General features: G+C 43.8%; 2 protein-coding genes across 3 annotated transcripts in view; one reads left to right on the top strand and one right to left on the bottom strand.

The window, feature by feature from the left end:
• The window catches only part of LOC135937277 (microtubule-associated protein futsch), a 47,636-nt gene extending 43,935 nt beyond the window's left edge, over window positions 1-3,701 (top strand). Inside the window, exon 6 of the mRNA XM_065480402.1 lies at window positions 39-3,701. Within this exon, the coding sequence (XP_065336474.1) occupies window positions 39-208 (170 nt within the window). The 3' untranslated portion in view covers window positions 209-3,701. The remainder of the gene's footprint in view (window positions 1-38) is intronic.
• Window positions 3,702-4,730: 1,029 nt separating this feature from the next.
• LOC135936029 (mothers against decapentaplegic homolog 6-like) lies at window positions 4,731-20,899 on the bottom strand. Of its 2 annotated transcripts, XM_065478705.1 has the most exons (5): window positions 20,017-20,896; window positions 14,333-14,386; window positions 12,202-12,318; window positions 8,138-8,365; window positions 4,731-7,509 (listed from the first exon to the last, which is right to left on the bottom strand). In XM_065478705.1, exons 1-5 carry the CDS (start codon window positions 20,471-20,473, stop codon window positions 7,178-7,180), a joined length of 1,188 nt encoding a protein of 395 aa, XP_065334777.1. In that variant the 5' UTR covers window positions 20,474-20,896; the 3' UTR covers window positions 4,731-7,177. The 2 variants fall into 2 exon arrangements, with proteins under 2 accessions (XP_065334777.1, XP_065334778.1); XM_065478706.1 differs by lacking the exon at window positions 14,333-14,386 and having other exon boundaries at window positions 20,017-20,899.
• Between the last annotated feature and the right edge of the window lie 273 nt (window positions 20,900-21,172).

Below are 21,172 nucleotides of genomic sequence, written 5' to 3'. Positions count from 1 at the left end.
TCATTAAATTATTAACACCCATATTCAATTTGTTACAGAAGTAACTATTATCCCAACGTACGATACGGACACACTCGGTCAATGGGTGGCCGAGAATGAAGAGAGCATAGCCCTAAACAAGATCGACCTTTCACCTTCAGCCAGTAGGTGCACCATCAATCTGCAGGATCATGAGACTAGCTGTTCAGCTTACCGCCTTGAGTTTTAAATGTACTTTATGCGCAACAAACACACCTTAGGGCATTCAATTCACATAATTAGTGTCCCCATCACTAAACTTCGTAATAACACCTCAGAGTAGTAACTCACACACACAATTTTTTTCCAAAAACAAAGATTAAAAGAACGGTTTAATTTCGGATTTGAAATGAAGATGCTATAAAAATGGACGCCTGCTGCCTATAACGAGGGAATTTGCAAATAGTTTGGAGATATGGATTATTTTTGAGACAGCACGCATTGAGGTGTGTCGCGATTCATTCAATATACGGTCTAGGGGAATGTCTCTCGTGATAAGACTGAACAGGATTTGGTATTTTTCTCATATTTTCCGCCTCATTAATGACGCCCACCCGCCTCAAAAGAATCCTCCTGTTGGGAAAGCTTCTCACGTTGAAAATATCACATAGTTTGGACTCTAAATAGTTGCCAGGTGATTCGTTCTATCCTCCGCTTTGTTTCCGAACCATAACGCGTTTGACGCATTCTCCGTAGATGATGTGTATACTGGAAGCGCATAGCTAAATGATCGTTCCGACTTTGTGTGCTTCATTCGTAAACAAGAGTGGCGCGTCGCCCGCGAGAGAAGTGAATAACGGGGCGACGTGCTCTCTTGAGAAGATACTTGTCAAACAATCTGTAATACCTCGACAGCGAGAGCATTCTAATCGCGAGATTCGTATTTCATGAAAAAATGTCGCAAGAATTTGATCTCAACAAGCATCTTATTTTCATCGTTATTCCGTCGCTAATACAAGTTTCAAAAATGAAAGTCCAGTTTTTAATAAAGGTCCATTTTTCTTGAATATCAACTTGTTAGCAAAACTAAAAAAAAATAACGTGTAGTATATGATATGTTATTGAAAATACATTGTCCACGATTTTGGATGTGAAACTTTAGTAAATTATACACGACACTTTTTGAAAAACTGCGACTCACGCCAGATACTAGAAAATACGTTTGGATTTCATTTGAATTTACATACGCATTCCAAATGAAACAAAAAGGAAAAAAATATAAATAGTTTGCTTTACACTTTCTTCTTAGTTTGGAGGATTGTACTGTAGATGTAGGTAAGAAAATACAAAATATAATATCGAAAAAGAAATGTGATGGAAATAAATGATACGAGAAAATGCTGGGAAATGCACAATCTCTGGAGTACTATCGGAAAGAGCAGATTAATTGGGGGTGTATTTTCTCTTCCTAAATATAATCACACAATATAATATGTTTCAGTGTTTCGTGGAAATCACATTTATCTACTATAATTGCTTGCGAATCAGTTGTAGGAAAATGAAAACACGAATGAAAGTGACGATTTGAGTGTCAAAAAAGTCAAAAATTGCTTCAAATTATAATTTTTTGCGGATAAGACGAAAAGCTGGATTTCACTAAAATGATCAAGACATTTTTCGCTACTTGTCTTGCAGGAGAGGATAACAAACGTGCATATTTATTGAGATTCGGGTGAAAATAAGGCAGCCAGGGTGTAAACATGTGCGTTAGAATGAGATTTAGCGCGTCGAAATATTGACGCACGTGTATTTGTATAACGATTAACGAGAAAAAAATGAATTAAAATAGTTCATCTACGATTGGCACTGTACGTGATAAATATTTAGTCAGTTGAATCTTACAATACAAGAATGTGCATTCAACTGTTCCCAAAGTATAATTGTGACTTCATTCTAGTTTCGGCCCTTTAAATGATGTAAGTGGTTAATTTACGATGCAACCATGAACGTTAACTTGAAAGTGACACACTTCAGTAGGCCTAAAACACGTAACTTTACGCCGTACTGCGTCAGTTATCATTACTTCTAAAGATTTCGCCTCGAAGTGGAAAAAAATGAAATTTCAGTCGTTTCATTCAGCATATCGTGTGATTCGGTAATATTAGCGTAATTGCGTAGCGTTAATTCTCGCATAAGTTGGATAAAAATAATGTGATTGGGGAAAGTGGATAATTTCCAAATCGGAGAATAATAATATTGCCTGTGCGGAATATTTTTATGGATGTAGGTAGATTTCCCCTCGCTTTTGAGGAGTTGAATTCCTAATTAGTCTTAAAACAACAACGTTCCCTTTGTGCTTTTGTTTCAGCAAAATGTGATCTTAAGTTGGTTTGCGTTTCGGAGAAGTTGAAATATACGCAACAACGGGGAGCGATGTGATACTTAATTTGATGGTTGTCTGACACTAGGAAAGGAGCACAATAATTCGGTTGCTGTGCTGGCAATCAGATGAGAAAAATTCGCTCTTAACTAGCCAGAAACGCGTGAAAAATGCCTGGAAAAGGAGCTTGCGCGAAACGAATGAGCAGTCTGTTTATTTCCTAAACCACGCAGAACGAGAAGTTAAGGAAGCGAACGCTTTTGTCAGATCGCCAATGCAGCAACGCGCAAAACATAAAGTAGTGTTGCTTAAGCCATCGGAGTCAAATTGGTGCTAAAATAAGAAAGAAAGTTGAAAATAATTATGCCTTTCAAGCGGCGGCCCAGGTTTCTGGACAGAGTGTGTCAAAGCGGCCGCGCGCCATCGCTGAAGTAGCATGTCAAAATTCTGTGAATAGAGATTACTCGTTCCAATCGCAAAAAGATGAGCTCAAATTGCTTGAAGCGGCTTTTAAATTAACCTACTCTCAACACAGAAACACAAGAGAATGAGTGAATGATAGTCCTGTAATAAAAGAGCGGCTATTAGTTTGGAGAAACGATTTAAAAGACGGCAGGAAACGTTTTGAAATTTGACACCTTCTGTAATTCCTATATTTTTAGTGCGAATAAAAAACCCAGTAAAATATAGCGCATTACCAAATTTGTTAAACGCTAAAAGCCTGGGTTTATTAAAAGCAAATTGTAATTGCATTGCTGTGAGTTTCCTTGCCCAGAGTTGTTTTTCTAGGGCACACCATTCGCACGTAGATAATTTAAATTTGTGTACTAAATATAATGCTGTGGAAAATTGTAGAATTATGTAAGACGCAAAAACACTTTGGTCGCCATTTACCAATCATCTCTTATATATTGCTTTGGAAAATTTAAGGTTAAAAAACATAAATATATATGCACTTCTCGATATTTCCTTGCAACTTTCCCTAAAGAAAAGAAAAAACAGACACACACTCGCTGTGTATGTATTGAATGGATAAAATATTCTATATTATGACAAGTAAGAATAATAAAGATAATTTAATTGCTTTTGGTGCATTTGTCGTGAAGTAAAAATAATTATATTAAATGTATAGCTACACACACGAAGAAAAAAGAATTTGTGCAAAAAAGCGACGTTTCTATTAGAAAAATTGAAATCGCGAAAATATCCTAACTAGTCATTTTCCCCGCTGCTAACTGGATTTGTATGGCTCAATTGTGAAGAAACCACCACATTCTAAGATATTTAATTTGTGTGATGTGAGACTTATGCAATTAATTATATATTCAATAAACAAAACTGTAGCAACAAAACATCCGCAAAATCATGTGTTTGATTTTATGAAGACCACTTCAAGCGTTACATAATTATGCATAGGCTAAATTCCTACTTATTTTGTTTTGAATAATGTACTAAAGAAGAGCAGCAAAAGAATTATGATTAATAAAATAACCAGATATAACAATAATAATAAAGACTTCTTATCTTACCTTTGATGAGTCAAACGAGTCAAACTCTGCTAAAGACCGACCTTTGCGGTCCTTGTCCGTACTGCCTGCTTGTTGTCAGGTCCATCGTACGTCAGCTTGGTGAAAAATATAAAAGGTTGCGAGAGAAGAAATTCGCAGACGCGTATTAATCTGATCAATGGTCAGTCTGACCTCACTACAACAAGGTAAGAAGCTGGCCGAGGCCCGAAGAGGCGAAGTGAGCCGAGAGCTGACCTGGAGCTGACTGACGGGATTTGAGTTTTGAGTATGGAACTATGAAAGCCAGCAAACAGCAACAGCAAAGCAAAACAAAAACATGAGCATGTGCCATGTGGGGGTGGTGCTGTCGCTGTCTTGATGATTTTGTGGATATGTAGTAGAATCTCTTTTCACATCTCTCCTATTAAGTGGGGGAAGGGAGAAGCCCGGGAAACGGGAAACTTTGGTGAATCCATAAACTAGTAAAAAATGTATGCTAAATATAATTTATGTTATTATTATGTTGCAAAATGCAAGCAAAAAGTTAAAAGCTACGGGGGTGTCACTCCAGGTCTAGCTCTTGAATTAGTTCCATCAATTCGCTATGAAATGAAAAATGAATCAAGATTTCTGAGGTCTGTACACACAATTTCCAATGGTATGCAAATTTTGAGGAAAAGTTCCCAGAATTGTGAAATGAAATCGTGATTTTACGGATTTTACAATTGATGCTAGCCTCTTGATGATCATGCAAACTTTTAAACCGATTTTCTGGCAACCTTGGAAATTGTGAGCTTCCTCCTAATTTTTTATATCTATAAATATCAAGCAAAAGTATAAAGGGTTTCCCTGATTTTCAAGGTATTGAAAGTGCAATTAAAGAGTTTGTTTTTTCTTGTTAAATTTTAATCAATAAAAATCGTGGTGGCAGATTCTTGTTCTCCACCATGCTTTTCATTCTGTTTAAAGATGCATACATAACTACAATATATTATACAATTTTAACATGGTTTTTCTTCTCTTGTACAGGCTATCCGAAGCATTTACATTATACATAGTTTGTATGTTGTATTAAATCGCACGGTATGTAGCTTGTTTCCAGTTTGTGTTGAATTCGTGTGGATGTGTGTATGGTGGATCTCACAAAACAATCTCTTGGGTTATTAATTAATTATACTCGTATATGTATGTGTTTCATCACGATATAGCAGCAGCATTTGTCCTGGTTACATTCATCATTTATATTTTTATTTATATGGTAGATTATGTGCGTCCAAAGTAAAAAAGAAAACGCCGAAAGGGACAAAGAAATATTGTGAGTGTTACACTGTGATTGTCTGTTAAGTTTTAGCACGAATTTAAGCAGATTCTTTGGAAAACCAAGACAAAAATTACATTCTCAGGGTCTTGCTTTTATTTAATTATAATTATTTTCTTTTGCCAACGACTTTACTAACAAGGAGATATGTTGCCAAGTGCTAATCAGACAAAGAGTGAGAGAGAGAGAGAGAGAGAGAGAGAGAGAGGCATTATTGTGATGGCATATTTCTGAATCACCTGCTTCCTTTTCACAAGCAAAACCCTGTGAGTTAGTCAAAATTCTGGACGGTTTTCCAGCACAAAAGTACTAGTCTTAGCAGCGCAGGCCGGGGGCACGGAGGGGCACAATTTGCTCTTTCTGGACAAAAAGACAAAATTCCACTCTATATAGACAATTATTAAATGATGACGGAATGTTTGGGTAGCTAAGCCGATTCCTCTCCTCTTTTGCCATAAATTGCCAATTTACTGAACAAAAAAAAAATGCAAACCAATTGCACCTTGAGGGAAAAAATGCTAAAAGAGGAGCGAGGCTTCAACATATTGTTTTGGTGAAAAAGGGCAGATAACTATTGCCCCTGACATCACAGAATGTGGCGCACTATAAATAAATAGAGCTCGTCAGTTTCTCCAGGAGGTGTGCACACACAGTTTTGATAACCAACAAGCTAGTTTATTGTTTTGGAAAAAATATGACTTCGCAGTCTTTGTTACAACTTCCTTCCTCAATCAAGAACCAAAAGAATTAATAAATTTTCAGCTAAGAGAATTTGTCGCGCAGTAGAGTTTTAGAAGCAAGGTAAATACATATTTATGGTGATATATTATATAAAATTAGTTTTTTGAAGTTGCGTTCCTCTCGAAACGAGGCCGAAAGGAACGCGTCTTCGACAGGTACACTCTTAGCTCTTCTTCTTAAAACACAACAATGGCAATGATATTTATATAGTATAATCTAGATATAAATATATAGATTTATCTTGATTTTATATGTACATAATATCATTGAGCTGCCCTGCTGTGACTTTTGAATCAAGGACTTGACAAGGAACCCTGGCTTCGTTCCGCTTGATGAGAGGAAATTTTAAGTAATTCAATTTTTATGTTTCTAGTAGCACTGGAATTTATTTTTTGATACCTGAGGAACAGATTAGGGTTGGCAGCCAAATAAATCGGTCAAAAATCTAAAAAAAACATTTGTTTAGCATTTATAAGTCTAAATCTAACCACAAGAACGCCGGAATCCAATCAGAGAAAGGCATTATTGTGGCTAAGTTTAAACTAAACACCACTTAAGATACGGTTTTACGTTTTTCTCTGAATTAGGAAACGTCGCGTCAAATTGTGGCTGTCTAACCTTCAGGAATCGATTGGTTGTCGAAAACTTTATTCCAGTGCTTCTTGTAATGGCTTATTAGTGCAGACTCCCATTGACGACGGATTATATTTTGCTCATTGAAGACAATTTTCTGTATTTTATTTGATTAAACTTCTTTCAATGTTTTTTATATTAATTTAAACTTATATTAGGTTTAAATAAATACCAAAATATTGCAAAACTATTTAAAATTTGCTGCTTTTTTAACATTTTCACTTGCTTAGGCCTGAGAAAAAATCATAATTTAGTGAGAATGTCAAAGATTACACATTGATCGATTTGTCTCGTCAAGGAGAGTCTGCATACCAAATTTAATCATGATCGGATAAAAATAAAAATAATAAAATCACCTGTGAAAATTTTTATCTCTTGGACAGTAAAAAATGCATGTTTGAGAGGGACAAAGCAAGAATTCCGTAGCGAGAAGAACGAAACACGGAAAAACGTGTAACACCACCGCTGCCCGTTCCGAAGGCTGCATTTTCGGATAGTAAAACGTCCGCGGATCACAGAGGCAGCTCAAAAACTTTTTGTCCAGTTTTTCTACCACTTGACTGGCGGCGCTTGAAAATGTACACAATAATACACTAGGGCGCACTGTCCGGCAAGAACCAGTCTCTGGCTGGCAGAAGGTCACCGGGCAGGCTTGGTGAGCAGCACCTCGAGCCAGCAGTGACACACGGTGATCTCCTGCCGCGCGTACTTGGGCCCCCAGCCCTTGGCGAAGCTGATCCGCACCGAGTATGTGTTCTCCGGGCCCAGCGTGTTCTCGCTCCTCGCGTTGACCTTGCGCCGCAGCTCAGCCCGCTCCCAGCTGAAGATGCGCTGGCAGTAGCCTGGCGGCAGTTTGTACACGACCAGCGAGCGCGAGTGCAGGTCGTCCAGCGTCGGCGAGTTCACGAACATCGGACACTCGGACAGATTGTAAGCCCATACCGTATCACCCTCTTGACTTATCAGCACTCCTGCGGAAATTGAACGAAATTAGAATACAAGCCAAAAGCGTTTACTCTATTTACTGATACATAATTAAATTGATAATTGTAAAATATAACGCAGGGGAGGAATTTAAAAATAAAAACACGTACACCATGGTATTATTTGTAAATGAAATTTTAAATGAAATAAAAAGAATTGCACTTTATCCAAAAAATTATTATTTCTTTAATTTGTTAATTATTTAATCGATATTAAATAATTCAATTTAATTGAAATTAAATAATTCTCTTACTAAACAGTTATAAAAATAATTTAAGACATTTTCTAATTAAAATTAAAATTATTGTTGTGCTTGGTTATATTTCAGATTTGTTGTATAATTTTAATATTTAATAAATAAAAAGGAAATAAACAGAATTCTTAATAGTTCCATTTTTAATAAACATTTTTTCAATATTAATAATTTGCCCATTAACAATTAATTTACTTTAATTTATAACAAAAATTATTTTCTCTGCGGTATGAGAACGTTTTGCAAGATTGTACGACCGAAATTTCATTAATTTAAAACAGACTAGGGGCATAAAAACTACTGATTTGTATTAGAATGATTGCAACAATTTATTTTTATTTTTCCTGTTCCGGCAAACTCACCATCTGCTATTTTGCTTCTAGTCTTTTTTATGGGTGCGCTGGGCTCGATAGGAACGCCAGGGTATTTGGGCACGAGGTCCGTGAGGCAAAGGGCCGCTGACACCATGCCAGGCTTCGCGGGTCCGCCAAAGACGTGCACCGAGGGGCTGCGCACGGAGAAAAGGTCCCCAATTCGGTGCTGCTGCTCCCAATACGCCAGCTTGCACCATTCATCAGTCTGTTCGGAGCCTGCAATAAAGAAAAATATTAGTTATTATAATTTATTTAAACTTTTGAGAAAATCGGCTCAATAGTAGGGTGCTAAAACAACACGATTTGTTTCACGATATAGGGAATTTTTCTCTCACCATTGGATACAGATCGAAATCGAGCGAAAAATATCAAGATATTTGTCTCAATCTAAAATTTGACTTTCCTTGGTCCTGATTTCATTACTGCACTAAATTTCGCAAACAATAAACTCAATGCACTACTTGCAATAATCAAAAAAGCAAAATGTTCATAATTTACAGCTTGTGGATCACTACTTTAAATTAATTCTCGGGCAAAACATAGTCCCACGAATATTTTTCGAGTTGAAGCAGCTAGCATTCTGCTGCTGCATCAGTAAGAAGTGTAAAAATGTTGCCGCCGTGTCATTATAATGTTCTTTCTGTGTAGCAGCAGCGACGGCGGTGGTGGCGGCGGCGGCGGCAGAGAGAGAGAGAGAGAGAGAGAGTGTGTAGTGTATGCAAACACATATGTGGTGGAAAATAAAAGAGCTGCTCATTTGGTCCCATCTTATTTACGTGATATGGGAGGCTGGCGCCATCTGACGTCACCGCTGTACCCTGCGCAACGCGAAAACCGGTGCCGCCGTTTTAAAAACTCTGTGTGAGCCGCTTTTTGTCCTTGCTTGGTTGCTCGCTTGCACAGCCACACGGCTCCGGCGGCCGGCGAGAAATGAAAGAGAGGCGCACTTCAATTTGGCCTCCCTGCTTGTCTCGATTCCTGTCTGACTGACTCTTTCTTTTTCTCTGCGCAGTCTGTCAAATATTAATAATCTCCGTCAGTCGCTGCTCTCTTTTATTTCGCGTACAGGTGCAGCATCCACGAGTTCCACGACGCCGGACAAAGAAGAGAAACCCAACTTTTTCTCCCTCTCTCGTGGCTCGCGGAGTGCACACAAAGTTTTGCCGGCAATTATTTTAAATGGCTTTAAATGTAAATTCAGATAATTTTAAAAGCCCGTCTCGTTGCCACGCCAAAGGGACTAATTAATAAATAAATTTGGATAACTACACGAGGCGTCGACCGCCCACAGTCGGCCGGCCGGCCGGCACTCGCCAAATCAATCCGACCGCGGGCATGGATTGTGGAAAATCCAGTTTCGGCACCATTAAAGTAAAAGAAATGGCACTATTAATAATCAGCCGCGCCAGTCGGGTGGATGATGTCACCCTGATGGGAATTCGCAGGTAAAAGCGGCACTTTCGTATTTGAATTTGAGAAAATACCCAGCCGAGGAGAGAGAGAGATAGAGAGAGAACCGCATCCATCCATCCATCCTCCGCCAGAGACCGAGCCGAGAGCGACTCAAGAGATTCTTATGGCCAAGGTCAAAAAGCAACAAGCAAAGAAAGAGAAGAGAGCAGGCCTACCGCGCGCTCAAAACATGGATGCGTGCCTTCCTTAATTTCCAATGGGCGGATCGCATAAATAGTTTAAAATCACTTCCACCGCAGCTTTCCAGGCAACGGGGGTTGCGATGATTCGCACGGTTATTGCTTGGCAAGAGAAACAGATCGGGGAGGAATGGGAGTTAGAGAGAGATCTGGTTTGGGACAAAACAAAAAGTGCCAGATTCGCCTCAAGGGCAGCGTGCTGCGCTGAAAAATGTTTACTGGACCCTTTGTGCCCGATCGCGTCTTGGGAAACAAGTCAATGGAATTCCTTGCTTCTTTTCACCGAGTTATTGTTGGCTTCGTTACCAGAATTAAAATTCACGCGAGTCACGGTGACAAATTCGCGCAGCTCGCAGCTCCATCACTTGTGAGCCGAAAATCACCACTTTGTTTTATTTTCGCGCCCGTCCGAGTCAAGAGGTGCGACAGTTTCCTCAATTAAAAACACGCACCACCACCCAAGATTCTATTTGCGTATTTTGCGTTGTTTTTCTGCGAAGATTCCTTCCTCCTTTTTGTTTCTCGTTCGCCCGGCCGCCGGGCGGCCGGCGGTCCCGTCGTCGTCGAGTTTTAATTTAAAACAAAGCCGCCACCACTCACTCTCGGAACCGCTTTTGCCGTGTCATAATCACATTCCAGCCCGTCTCGTCTATTTTCCCTTCGCACAGTGATAATTATAAAATAACGCCCCAGACACACTACTTTTATGGATCAAAGAGGCCACTTTAATAATACACATCCTATCCTTGACTGCATTCCTCTGCCCGGCTCTCTTTTCCTTTTCCTGTTCCACTCATCTTTCGCATAGGGAGGCTTCAATAGGAATTATATTTTGCCCCTTCTACAGGGAATAAACAAACTTTGGCGCCACAAACATACCACCTGGGCAGTAGCGTGGAATCTATACATCCTCTCTTTTGTGTCCACCCCCATTGCAAACATTTAGGGGTGAACAACATGTTTTCTCGGTAGCAGGTAAATATTTCAATGGAATCGGTGGCAGATTGTAGTGCAACAATTTCTAAATTTCCTTTTCTGTTCCTGAAAGCAAAAAGGATTCAAGGCTGAATCGTCAAGAGCGCGGGAGTAAAACAAGCGAAATCTGCGATTAGAGTTGGAATTGATAAGGCATTGGCTCAAGTTCAATTATTCCACCTTGTTTGTATCAGCAAGCAAGCAACTAACTAAGCAAATAGAAAACTGACGCATTTGTGACAGCGTGCATGTCACTTCTATCTTTAGACCCACGTCGAGATTTTGACGGCAAAATTCTTGTAATGCTTTTACACTCCCCCAAGACTCGCTGTCAAGTGCAACCACAATACTTGCTGGCTCCCTTTATCAACAAAACATTGTTCGCTTGAGTTATTGGTAAAAATATTCGACTTTTTTTCAGGAGATCGGGACAGAGGATGCAAACAATTTTGGCCTCTATTTACTCAAGCTGATTTCTACTCAAGTGTTGTCCGCCCTATTCAGAGGGGTTTACTCGCATGAAATGTGAATTTGAAAAAATTTAACCGCAGCGGCAAAGTTCCCCATTGTGCATATTGTTTGCCACATTGTTTCACAATAATTAACAGGCAGTGTGTCCAGAGAGAAGCATCGTTTTGATCTTGCGGCAGCATCTTTCTCTTATCGCGGGGCGGACGAGTCATTGTCCGTCAGCGGCCGCATCTCCATGCACTTGACACTTGCTGAGAGGCGCACTCGCGCTTGAAGCTCACTGCTCTCAGAGATAAATTCGTCACGCTGCATTGAATGCGGTAAATTGATGACTCCCTATTTGTTCACGGGACGAACAAGCCGCAAAATATGCTATTCTGTCTCGGCTTACCCCTGCAGGCTCCAGTCTCGCTGCGGGGTTTCGCACCACTAAAGTTATTTAGCGCTGGGGAGAAATGACACAGATTCGCAGCAACGGCGCTCGGCTCATTAAGTGACGCCGAGAATTTTTGACGGCCAGCCAAATATGTGATAAGGCGCCACCGGTGGTTTGCAGATTTTGTGCGACGGCGCCAAAATTCTGCTGACGCCACTTTTGACAGCTCGCCGCCGACGACTGACATCATTTGGATTCGCTCATTTCGTTCTAGAAGATCACCGCTCCGGATTACCAGAGTCTCTTCTTTTTTAGCTCGATCGCTTTCACGCGGCAGCAGATAACAGGTAGCTTTGTTTGCGGCTGCACTGATTCATCGGTGAAGGAAACACAAAAATAAATGGTTATCAGCGTCTCTGCGAATGGCGATGTAAACTTAGGCCCACCGAAAATGCAATTTAATCCTCATAAAACGGCCTGTTGCATTTAGGAAAAAAAATGCTTTTTTCCTTGTCGTGAATTACACTCCCGTTAATACCGGCGCATTCTTTAATTTATAAGTGATAAAACTGACTTACCCTCTCCATTAGTAGAAAACGACGAACGCAGGGAAAAATTGGAAATTGACGAACAATTGGGCGAGGTGGTGTAGGAAATCTTGTTGGTCGTCAAACTTTCTTCACTCGGCGCCCGGTCTGCGAACAAAAGGGAAACAACTTAGCACTTAAATCAATTAGCGAGAATGTCAATCGGTTATGGCGGATATTTTTAAAATTCTGGGTGCGTCCGCGCTCGACAGCTCGCGATGGAGCTGCGCTGAGGTCACGCCATTGACAAGGAAGTCAGTCAGTCGCTGCTTGATGCACATGGCGCCAGCAAGCGCCCTTCACGGCTTTATTTCGCCTTCGCTTTATCCTTCTCGGAAACAAGCCCTATTTTGTGCAAATGCGAGCAGCGGTTTCCTTTTTTATTTATATAAATGTACAATTGATAATTATTAATGCTCTCCTGCACCTCGCCCGTCGCCAGGCGGGCAGGCCAGAGGGATTTCCGTCGCGATCGACGTCAAGGAAAGTGCAGAAATTCTTCGCAGTGCTTGGCGCCACGGGGACCAGGATTGAGACAACAATTCGTTTTGTCACAATCAGTAAACAGAATCGCCGAGAGAACGGCCGCTTCGCGCACGTCCGCACGAGAGGGAATGCGTCGTTTTGTAGTTAAAATTATAAATAAAATACAATCAAAACCGCGCTGAATGAAAGGGAACTCGTTGGATCGATCCGAAATCCGCCGATTAAGCAAAGCAGGCGGCGGCGTTAGCGACCGAATCGGGGAATGTGTGTCGGCGGGCCGGGGGCGCGGGACAGACGAGCATACAGGCGCCAAGAGCTCATGAATCAAGCCAGCAGCGCGAGTGCATGCTGAGTGGCGTCGTTGCTGTGGGCTCTCTCTCTCTCTCTCTCTCTCTCACACACACACACACACACACACACACACACACACACACACACACACACACACACACATACACACGCACGCACACACACGGCGGCGGCGTCGCGCCAGGTGCGCGCTAATCGGGTAATCTCTCCAGGTAACAGCGACTGCCGGACGCCGAGTGAGCACACACAGGCGCCCGCCGCACCTTCTCCGTCAGCTGGCCTTCTCTCAATGCCGGCCACGCAATAACTGGACGCACCCTGTCTGCAAGGGTTGGGGATATATAATCTCTATCACTGTCTATATGGGTCACCTCCCAGGTAGCGGTCGCTTTTCACAGGTGTTCAAGTGTTGATGGTTTGTCGCGGTTATTGTAGGCAAGGTGTCTTAATCTTTTGTGACCCGAGTCTACCCTCAGGTTTTGCCACAATGGATTTGGAACCTATAGTCACTCGCCAAAAAATACAACTGGGATCTGAGTCGATCCGCGAGACGGTCGCTTTTCACAGGTGTTTAAGTGTTGATGGTTTGTCGCGGTTATTGTAGGCAAGGTGCATTAATCTATTGTGACCCGAGTCTACCCTCAGGATTTACCACAATGGATTTCGAACCTAGTTACTCGCCAAAAAATACAACTAGGATCCGAGTCGATCCGCGAGACCTCTTTTAGAGCGGTACAACCAGCTTCCAGTGTTATCAAAATAATATTTGTTTGAGGCATGGAAGTTTATTTAAAAAAACACCCCGCCTAACGTGTACGGGCACAGCACGCGTTGCACGTCTGATTTGTATTTCGCACCCCAGAAATTGATGATTTCACAGCAGACTCCGTTTTCAAGAGCTGCAACTTAGAATAATGGGGCTTGAGCCACGCTATGAGCAAATTCGTGACTGCTCTGAAGAAATTTGTGTACCTCAAGAAGTTTTACGATTCTTCCAAATTCATTGATTTTATAAAACAATCATGATTTCTGTATGTTTATTTTGTGTGTGAATTGCCATTAGGGGGCGTATTATTGGATTGGAATGAAACCGTCTCTGATGTGTGACCTCTCAAAAAAGATTTATATCGATATAGAGTTTACCCAATTGTGCTTGCCAGTTTGTCGGATTGGGCATGGCATAGTACACCTCTTGTTGCAGGTGCTGTCGGCACAAACCCCTGTCTCGTGCAGTTGACGGGTGAGTGCCACACACTTAAAAGTCAACAACCCAATCCCCCATAAAAACTTGCATGAATGAAAACATCGCCCATTCACTGTCTCTCACCTTCAGGTCTTAGCTTCTCGTAAGGGTAGCGGCGGTAAGGCGGGGGTGGTGACTCTGTAACACAAAAGAGCAACATGAGCACAAGGCTGTAAATCATCAGATGATGCGAGGCAATGACCCTAATAATATGTAAAATTGTCATATTGGCTAATTAATTGGTTAATATATCGTAATTGGCGCGAGCAAAAAACTGCGCTACGTGCTTGGGCCGAGTCTGGAGGCGAGGTTATCTCACAATTAGTGCACCAAAGAGGCGGCGGACAAAGCTGATACGCGAAACCGACTGATTGACAAGCGGGTTGACCTCGCGAAACGGTTAGTTCTAAAGGTCCCCTAAGACAGATAAGCCGCGATAATTGCGGGTCACCCCCGATTTTAAAGAAGAAAACGGGGCTGGGCTTTGTAGCTACAAAGCTAAGGCACCTCACGCGGCGTCAACGAGTGGATATTATGCAGAGGTCACCTCTCAAGTTGGCGCCTCAGACGAGCATTATTTTTCACTCGAGGTTATTGAGAAGGAGGCGGAGGCGGCCGAAAGTTTGCTTTGATCAGACAAACGCAAAAAAGGGAACCGCTCCTCGCTCCTCTTTCCGCTTTCGCAGTTGCGTTTGCGTGAAACGCGATGCACGCCGCATGCACTTCTCAACCTTCGCGACGTGAGACCTGATATTTCGCCGCGACGAACGTGACGTCAGGAAAAACTATCCCTTTCCATCCGGTGCGGACAGAAAAACACATCGGGCGGATGGGGGAAAATACCGAATGAGTGTTGCAACAGGTTAGCATGAACAAGGAACCTTCTATAAGTGAACATTTTAAGACACGGCTTTTATCATGCCGTTCGTTAGTAAAAAAATTCAAGGCTCGATATTTGATAATATCGGGTTGGTGCGGCGACAGCTTGCGAACGGGCGGGCGCATCCTGCGTATCAGGTGCCCGTCCACCCACCCCTTGGCCTGAATTTCTTTTCGCTCGCAATCTCGGCTGAAAAGGCAGAAAAGCCGGCACAAGGGCACTGGGCCAGCGGCTGAAGATGCGGTGGCGGCGGCGGCGCCTAATTAATCGAAGTGGCGGCGCGGGCTGCACATGAATGGCCGAGGCGAAAGCGAGAGAGCGAAGAGCAGCTCCGCGTATGGCTCTTTTATCTATAAATATGTGAGAGAGCACAAGTCTCGGTGGCGCCTGCCTGTGCCCGTGTGTGTGTGTGTGTGTGTGTGTTGCATTATTGTTGTTGTATATACGCGGCAACGGCGGCGGCGGACGGAGCCAGCCGTGGCTGTCGGTGGCGGCGGCGGAGAGCAACCGCCTCTTCTTCCTTCACCTGCGCCTCCCCTCTCAGCGACAGCGCGGCGCCTCTCCCCGCCCGCCCGTTCTCTTTCTTTCTTTCTCGCCGGCCAGCGAGGTACCCACGGCGTCTCAAAATACAGAGCGAGCGGCGCCTCGTTATCCAAAGGCCGGCCGGTCAAGCGACACCCTCCATCCCTCCCTTCCTTCCTTCCACCCTCCGTCACCGTCACCTGACAGGCCAAAGGAACAACCGACCTTATCTAGCAATGAGAAAAAAAATACGAGGGAAGGAACTCTTCCAACTAACAAACCCCAGGGGTGCATGCCGTGGAAGGAATGAAAGGAATTTCCCTTTCACGGCAGACTGCACTGGCTCTATTGACACGACTGGCTCCAATAGCCTGGGAGGTTTGAGGATTAAATTGAAATTTATTTTTTTAACCGATTAAGTCCAACTAAACAAACAGATTAGGAGCAACTCAGGAAAAAACACAACCTGTAATCGTCCTTACTGTAATCCATTTAAAGTTCGAACCCGTCACAAAAGCGGGCTATTTTCGGTGTGCATCATTTTCATTCATACCTCTCTCGCTCTTGGTATGGCGGCTGTCGCTTTGTGCGAATTCGCACCTTGGCCGCGTTTTCGCCATCTGCCGCGTCGTGCGTTATTCCATTCACCGGTTGCTTTTCGCGGAAAAAAGGCCGCTGCCGACCGAGAGGAGCAGCAGCCGGCGCCTGGCTGCTTGTGCAGATTGCAACAGGTGCACGCACGCCGAGTCGAAAAGAGAGGATCATTCATTCTCGGCGTGTGCGTCTGGGCGGAAAAGTTGCGAAACCAAGAGTGGCGGGCGCCGTGTGGGTGGACGTGGACGCACCGGGCTTTTAGCGCACCTTCCCACTGACTGAGTTAAGGTATTGCCTTGGAAACCGGACCGTTTTGCGTAGTTGCCTTTCGGCGAACGAGCAAATTTAAACTCAAATTTAGAAATAAAACAATGAGAGCTATTCTTACTCTATTCAACTTGCTTTAAGCCTGCTTTCAATTTGTTTTACAAATGGAAAAGGATGAGTCCGCCTACGAGAGCATTCAAGAACTTTCGTAACTCTCGCAGCTAAATTTGAAATTCAAATATTGGAAATAAACCCGAGAGAAATCACGCCCGCAATATTGACGCATCGGAAATCGATAAAACAACGTTCGCCTGCGTTTCTTTTTTTTTCCAAACGAGCCGTCTGTCTGAACGAAACGAAAGGGCCGTGGCGGTGCGATCCATTCAAGTAACAATCCGAATGGGAAATCAATGGTCAGCAATTTTTATTGATCGACGAGCGAATGAGCACCTTGGAAAAGAGAGGAGTGGTCGTGGGGCTGCCTCGTGAATACATATTCAATTCCAAATTTATTATCCTCTTTAGCCGTTTGCTAATGGATTGTAAAAATAAATATTCGCGGCAATTCAAAACAGCATTATGTTGTGCTGCCTGTGGAGGGGGCCGGGCCGATGTCACCTCGCGACTCGGCGCGCTCTCACACGCTGCCAGCCCTTGACCCCGGGTCACGCGCGTTTCGCAGCTTTTTCGAGCCGAAAAGAAAGAAAACGACGATGATGCCAGCCAGCAGAGAGGAGAAAAATAAAATAACGATAATAACGTCGCCATATTCGCTTTGACACGCTACCATAACAATGTGTCTACTTTTCAAATTGTAAACATACAGCGGTGCTTTTATTTTTTTATAATTTGTGATCTCATTTTTCTCGCAGGCCAGTCAGCAGAGAGAGCGAGAGAGAGAGAGAGAGAGAGAGAGAGAGAGAGAGAGAGAGAGAGAGAGAGAGAGAGAGAGAGAATGCGGTTGTTTTGTCGTCTTGGCGGCGACGGCGGCGGCGGCGGTAGCGGTTTTATTTTTGCCTCGGTATCTTTTGCGCTGACACGTGCATTAAATCAATTATGCTATCCTTGACGCCAGAGTGTTATCTTAATTGGCGCGACACTGCAAGATAAACACGGCCGAATGCAAAGCCCGCAGCAGCGGCCAACAGACCATTGTTCTACCGGCGCCTGCATTTTCTGCGCGCTGATCCGACAGCAAGCAGCGGATGTGAGCAGCCGCAGCCGAGGCATCAGTTTGACCGATTAGCACCAGCTCAAGAGGTTCACGCGTTTTGAAGTCTTGAGCCAAAATAGAACGCACATTTTTCTTTGTGCAACAGAGGAAGAAGCGAGTGCTCTTCAGAGATCTTTAAATGTAAGCCAAATTAATTGAGGGCGAAGCAGAATGAGAAACTTTTGTTTTGTGTTTGGCCGAGCATTTCACCAAAAATGTAGTACTATGTCGCATGAGCCAATCAATTTTTATTACAGGGTTGCACATCCTTAACGATTTCTTCTGCAAGAAATATTTTTTTCATAACGCTTTCCTACCAATTAATATCCTAAATGAAAAGAGTATTTCTTTTTCTTCTTTTGTTCCATTTAATTTTGTGACTTGATTTGTAAATGCACGGTAATAGGAAATAAGGAGCTTCACTTTCTGTTTCGTTGAATGAATACAAATAAATTAAATAAACTAAACAGAGATATTCGCTCTCAAAACGTCACCGAACGGATTTAACCCCCTCAACTTATATGTTCCGCTACCTGATGCACGAGCAGCCAATTGTTCGGTGTCAAGTTGCAGCTAATTAATTAGTCTATATTTAGATGTTTGTTCTCACTTACATCAACATTCTATCGATTTCGAATCAAAGAATCACATTACAACTTGATTTAAACCTAATTAACCGCGAGTGAAAATACCCAAATCGGGTTTTTCGTGCCGTCTCCGATTTCGGTGTTTTCAATCGCAGTTAAATCAACTCTTGATGTGTTTCTGCAATAATAATATATTAACTCTTGAGCCACAAGCAGACACCATACACACATCGGTAGCAGACAAAGGCATTATTTAAGACACGAGTTCGGCGACTTTTCTCACAGCGCTTATTCAAATCAAAAAATTCAGCAAAAAAAAAATAGCCAACAAATTAACATATGAAAGAGGGATGCCAAACCTGATTAGGTTAAATTCTGAATTTAGGAAATACTAGGCTGCAATTTTAAACATTCAACTGACTTGACTGAATTTCTCAGCAGAAAGGTCCAGGGTTCGGTTTTCACGAATAATTTCTCACTCTAAATGAATTTAACTTTACTGCCAAATAGAAAGCAAAATGAAATACGAAATTTATCCCCAATAAGTTATTCTACAAAAATGTCTAGAAGAAATTGGGGGAATTTGCAAAAGCCGCGTAGGCCTGTTTTTTCGGCTAAATTGAGTGAGTTTGGGTCGCGGGTAAAGCGATGCAAATCGGGCTCATTTCTCAGGCTGTGTGTCGGTCGGCGGCGTACTTGATTCGCCTTTCGATAGCCAGCAGGTGCGACACTAATAAAAAGCAGCGCGTCGTCTGTCCAGTGTAAAAGCTGCCGCCGCCGCCGCCAGCCCAGCCGCCGAGCTGAAGTCAGCCAGTCAGCTAGCCAGCCAGCCAGCGCGAATGAATGCATGGCGCCAAGAGTGATATTAAAAGCAGGTGATTGGCCAGACAATCACTTCCCTAACCTAAAATGCTCCTCGCATGATGTCATATGCGCTCAAGATCAAATGCGCGACTCGAACGTGTTTATAAATTTGTTTTTTATGCGCGCACACACACGTTCGTGTGCGGACGCGGACGGCAACATGCAAATGCGCCGACTTATTCCCTCCAATGACACGTAATTACAATTTTATCTGAATAATGTGTCGTTTTTATGGCGATGACGTTATTACAGCCGACCAAAGTAATTTCGAATCAATTATCGAGTGGTTTTTTTGCGCCTTTGTCCGAGAACGCATGCTGCGACACTTTTAGGGGCAGGCTATTATCCTTTTTCAGGAGGGTGCCTGACCTGACGACGCCAGGTAAACACATATTATTTATAAGGGAAAGAGCAGACAAAAAATACTGATGTTTTGATGATTAGTCACGGTGTAACCTTTTGCTTAGATCTTTCAACATGCCTCTGGTTTTTGGGATTTTTTATAGAGTTCAATGAATACGCCTCGCCCCTTTTCTTTACGGAAATCACGATTTGTATCACAATTAAGGGGATTTTTCCTCCAAACTCGCTCCGTTGGATAGATCGCGATGAAAGGAACCAAAATCGAGCAGAAAATCATTGACAAACCGTTTAATACTTAGTTTTTTTTACTGCTACTCGTTAATTTGGTGACCCCGACGAGAGTGGCGCGACACGAGCACGCCACCCTGACTTATTGCTAGAGCCAAAGACAGAGAATAAGGTGGAGGCGCGAACCCTGGGAACGTGTGTTGGTCGTTGACCCATTTGGCCGTGGCCATGCACCCGCCGCGAGACTGACCTGGTCCGCAAACTTTGCTGTAGTGGAAAGGGTTGCAGCATTCAAGGGTGGTGCACTGGGGCAGACGCCTGAGCTGCGTGGTGTCTTGGAGTTCCGGCCAGCGGAACGCTTGGCAACACAACACGTGAGGTGATTGGTACGGCTTTTCTTCAGCCGTCCTGCTGGCGCCAGACGCCGGCGGCGACTCGTCGTCGCCGGGCGTCGCGCAGCAACAGTAGGTAGAGGAGGCCGCGTCGACGCTGGTGGTGGCGCCGCGTCTGGCGGGCACGCAGCAGGTGCGGGCGCCATCGCGTTCGACGGCCAGCAGCAGCAGCTCCAGATGCTGCTCACTCAGCTGCTGCAGCACGTGCGTGTGCAGCGACGCAGCGTCAACGGCGGCGGCGTCGGCGGCGGCGGCCTTCTCGCGCACGGCCTTGAGTAGGCGTTGCGTCAGGGGCTCGCGTTTGCGGCGGAACATGGAGGTGAACAAACGCCAGAGCGAACGCCGCAGCAAGCCACCATCGGACGACGGCGGCTCACGTGCTGCTGCGCGAAGGCATCGTCGCACGGCGGCCGTGGTTCCGGACTCAGCGCTGCCGGCGCGGCGGCAGCGACGGCGGCGTCGACGCACGCATCTCGCTTGCTCCCCTTCCGTGCGTGCGTGCGTCAATGCGTCCGGCGATCCACTCTCACGACTCGCGACTCTCACGACAACGCGACTGCACTTCACTCGGTTTCCACTGCGACTGAAGCAGGCAGAGGCACGGCTGGCCGATGCCAGGCTCTATCCGCCGCCGCCGCTGCCGCCAGCCAGTCGCCCCTCCCCCCTCTCGCGCCGTGCGAGCGGCGCCGGCTCTTCGCAGTCTTCGGCTTGGCGGCCGCCACTCTCCGCACACATGCACGTCTACATTTTAAATAAATGAACTCGTCTGCGCCAGCCAATCTGCCCCGCCTGCCGCGACACCTCTCTGCCTCTCCCGCAACCAACCCATTGGCGCGCTAATTATTTTTTGCCAATCTGAATCTGGCCAATCTGCCTCGCAGCAAAAACCGGCTTGATCTACGTGAAGGGATTGCTTTAATTTCCCCCCGCCTGAAACTGATGAAATTAAAGCCTCCGTTTTTGGTTTTGTAACTGCAAGAGATTTGATAATATATCATGAAATTTTTAGTATTT

The sequence above is a fragment of the Cloeon dipterum genome, chromosome 2 (genome assembly GCF_949628265.1).
Source record: "Cloeon dipterum chromosome 2, ieCloDipt1.1, whole genome shotgun sequence".
Classification (NCBI taxonomy): Eukaryota; Metazoa; Arthropoda; class Insecta; order Ephemeroptera; family Baetidae; genus Cloeon; species Cloeon dipterum.
Note: the sequence above shows the minus strand (reverse complement) of the source record. Positions and strands in the feature narration are given on the sequence as shown.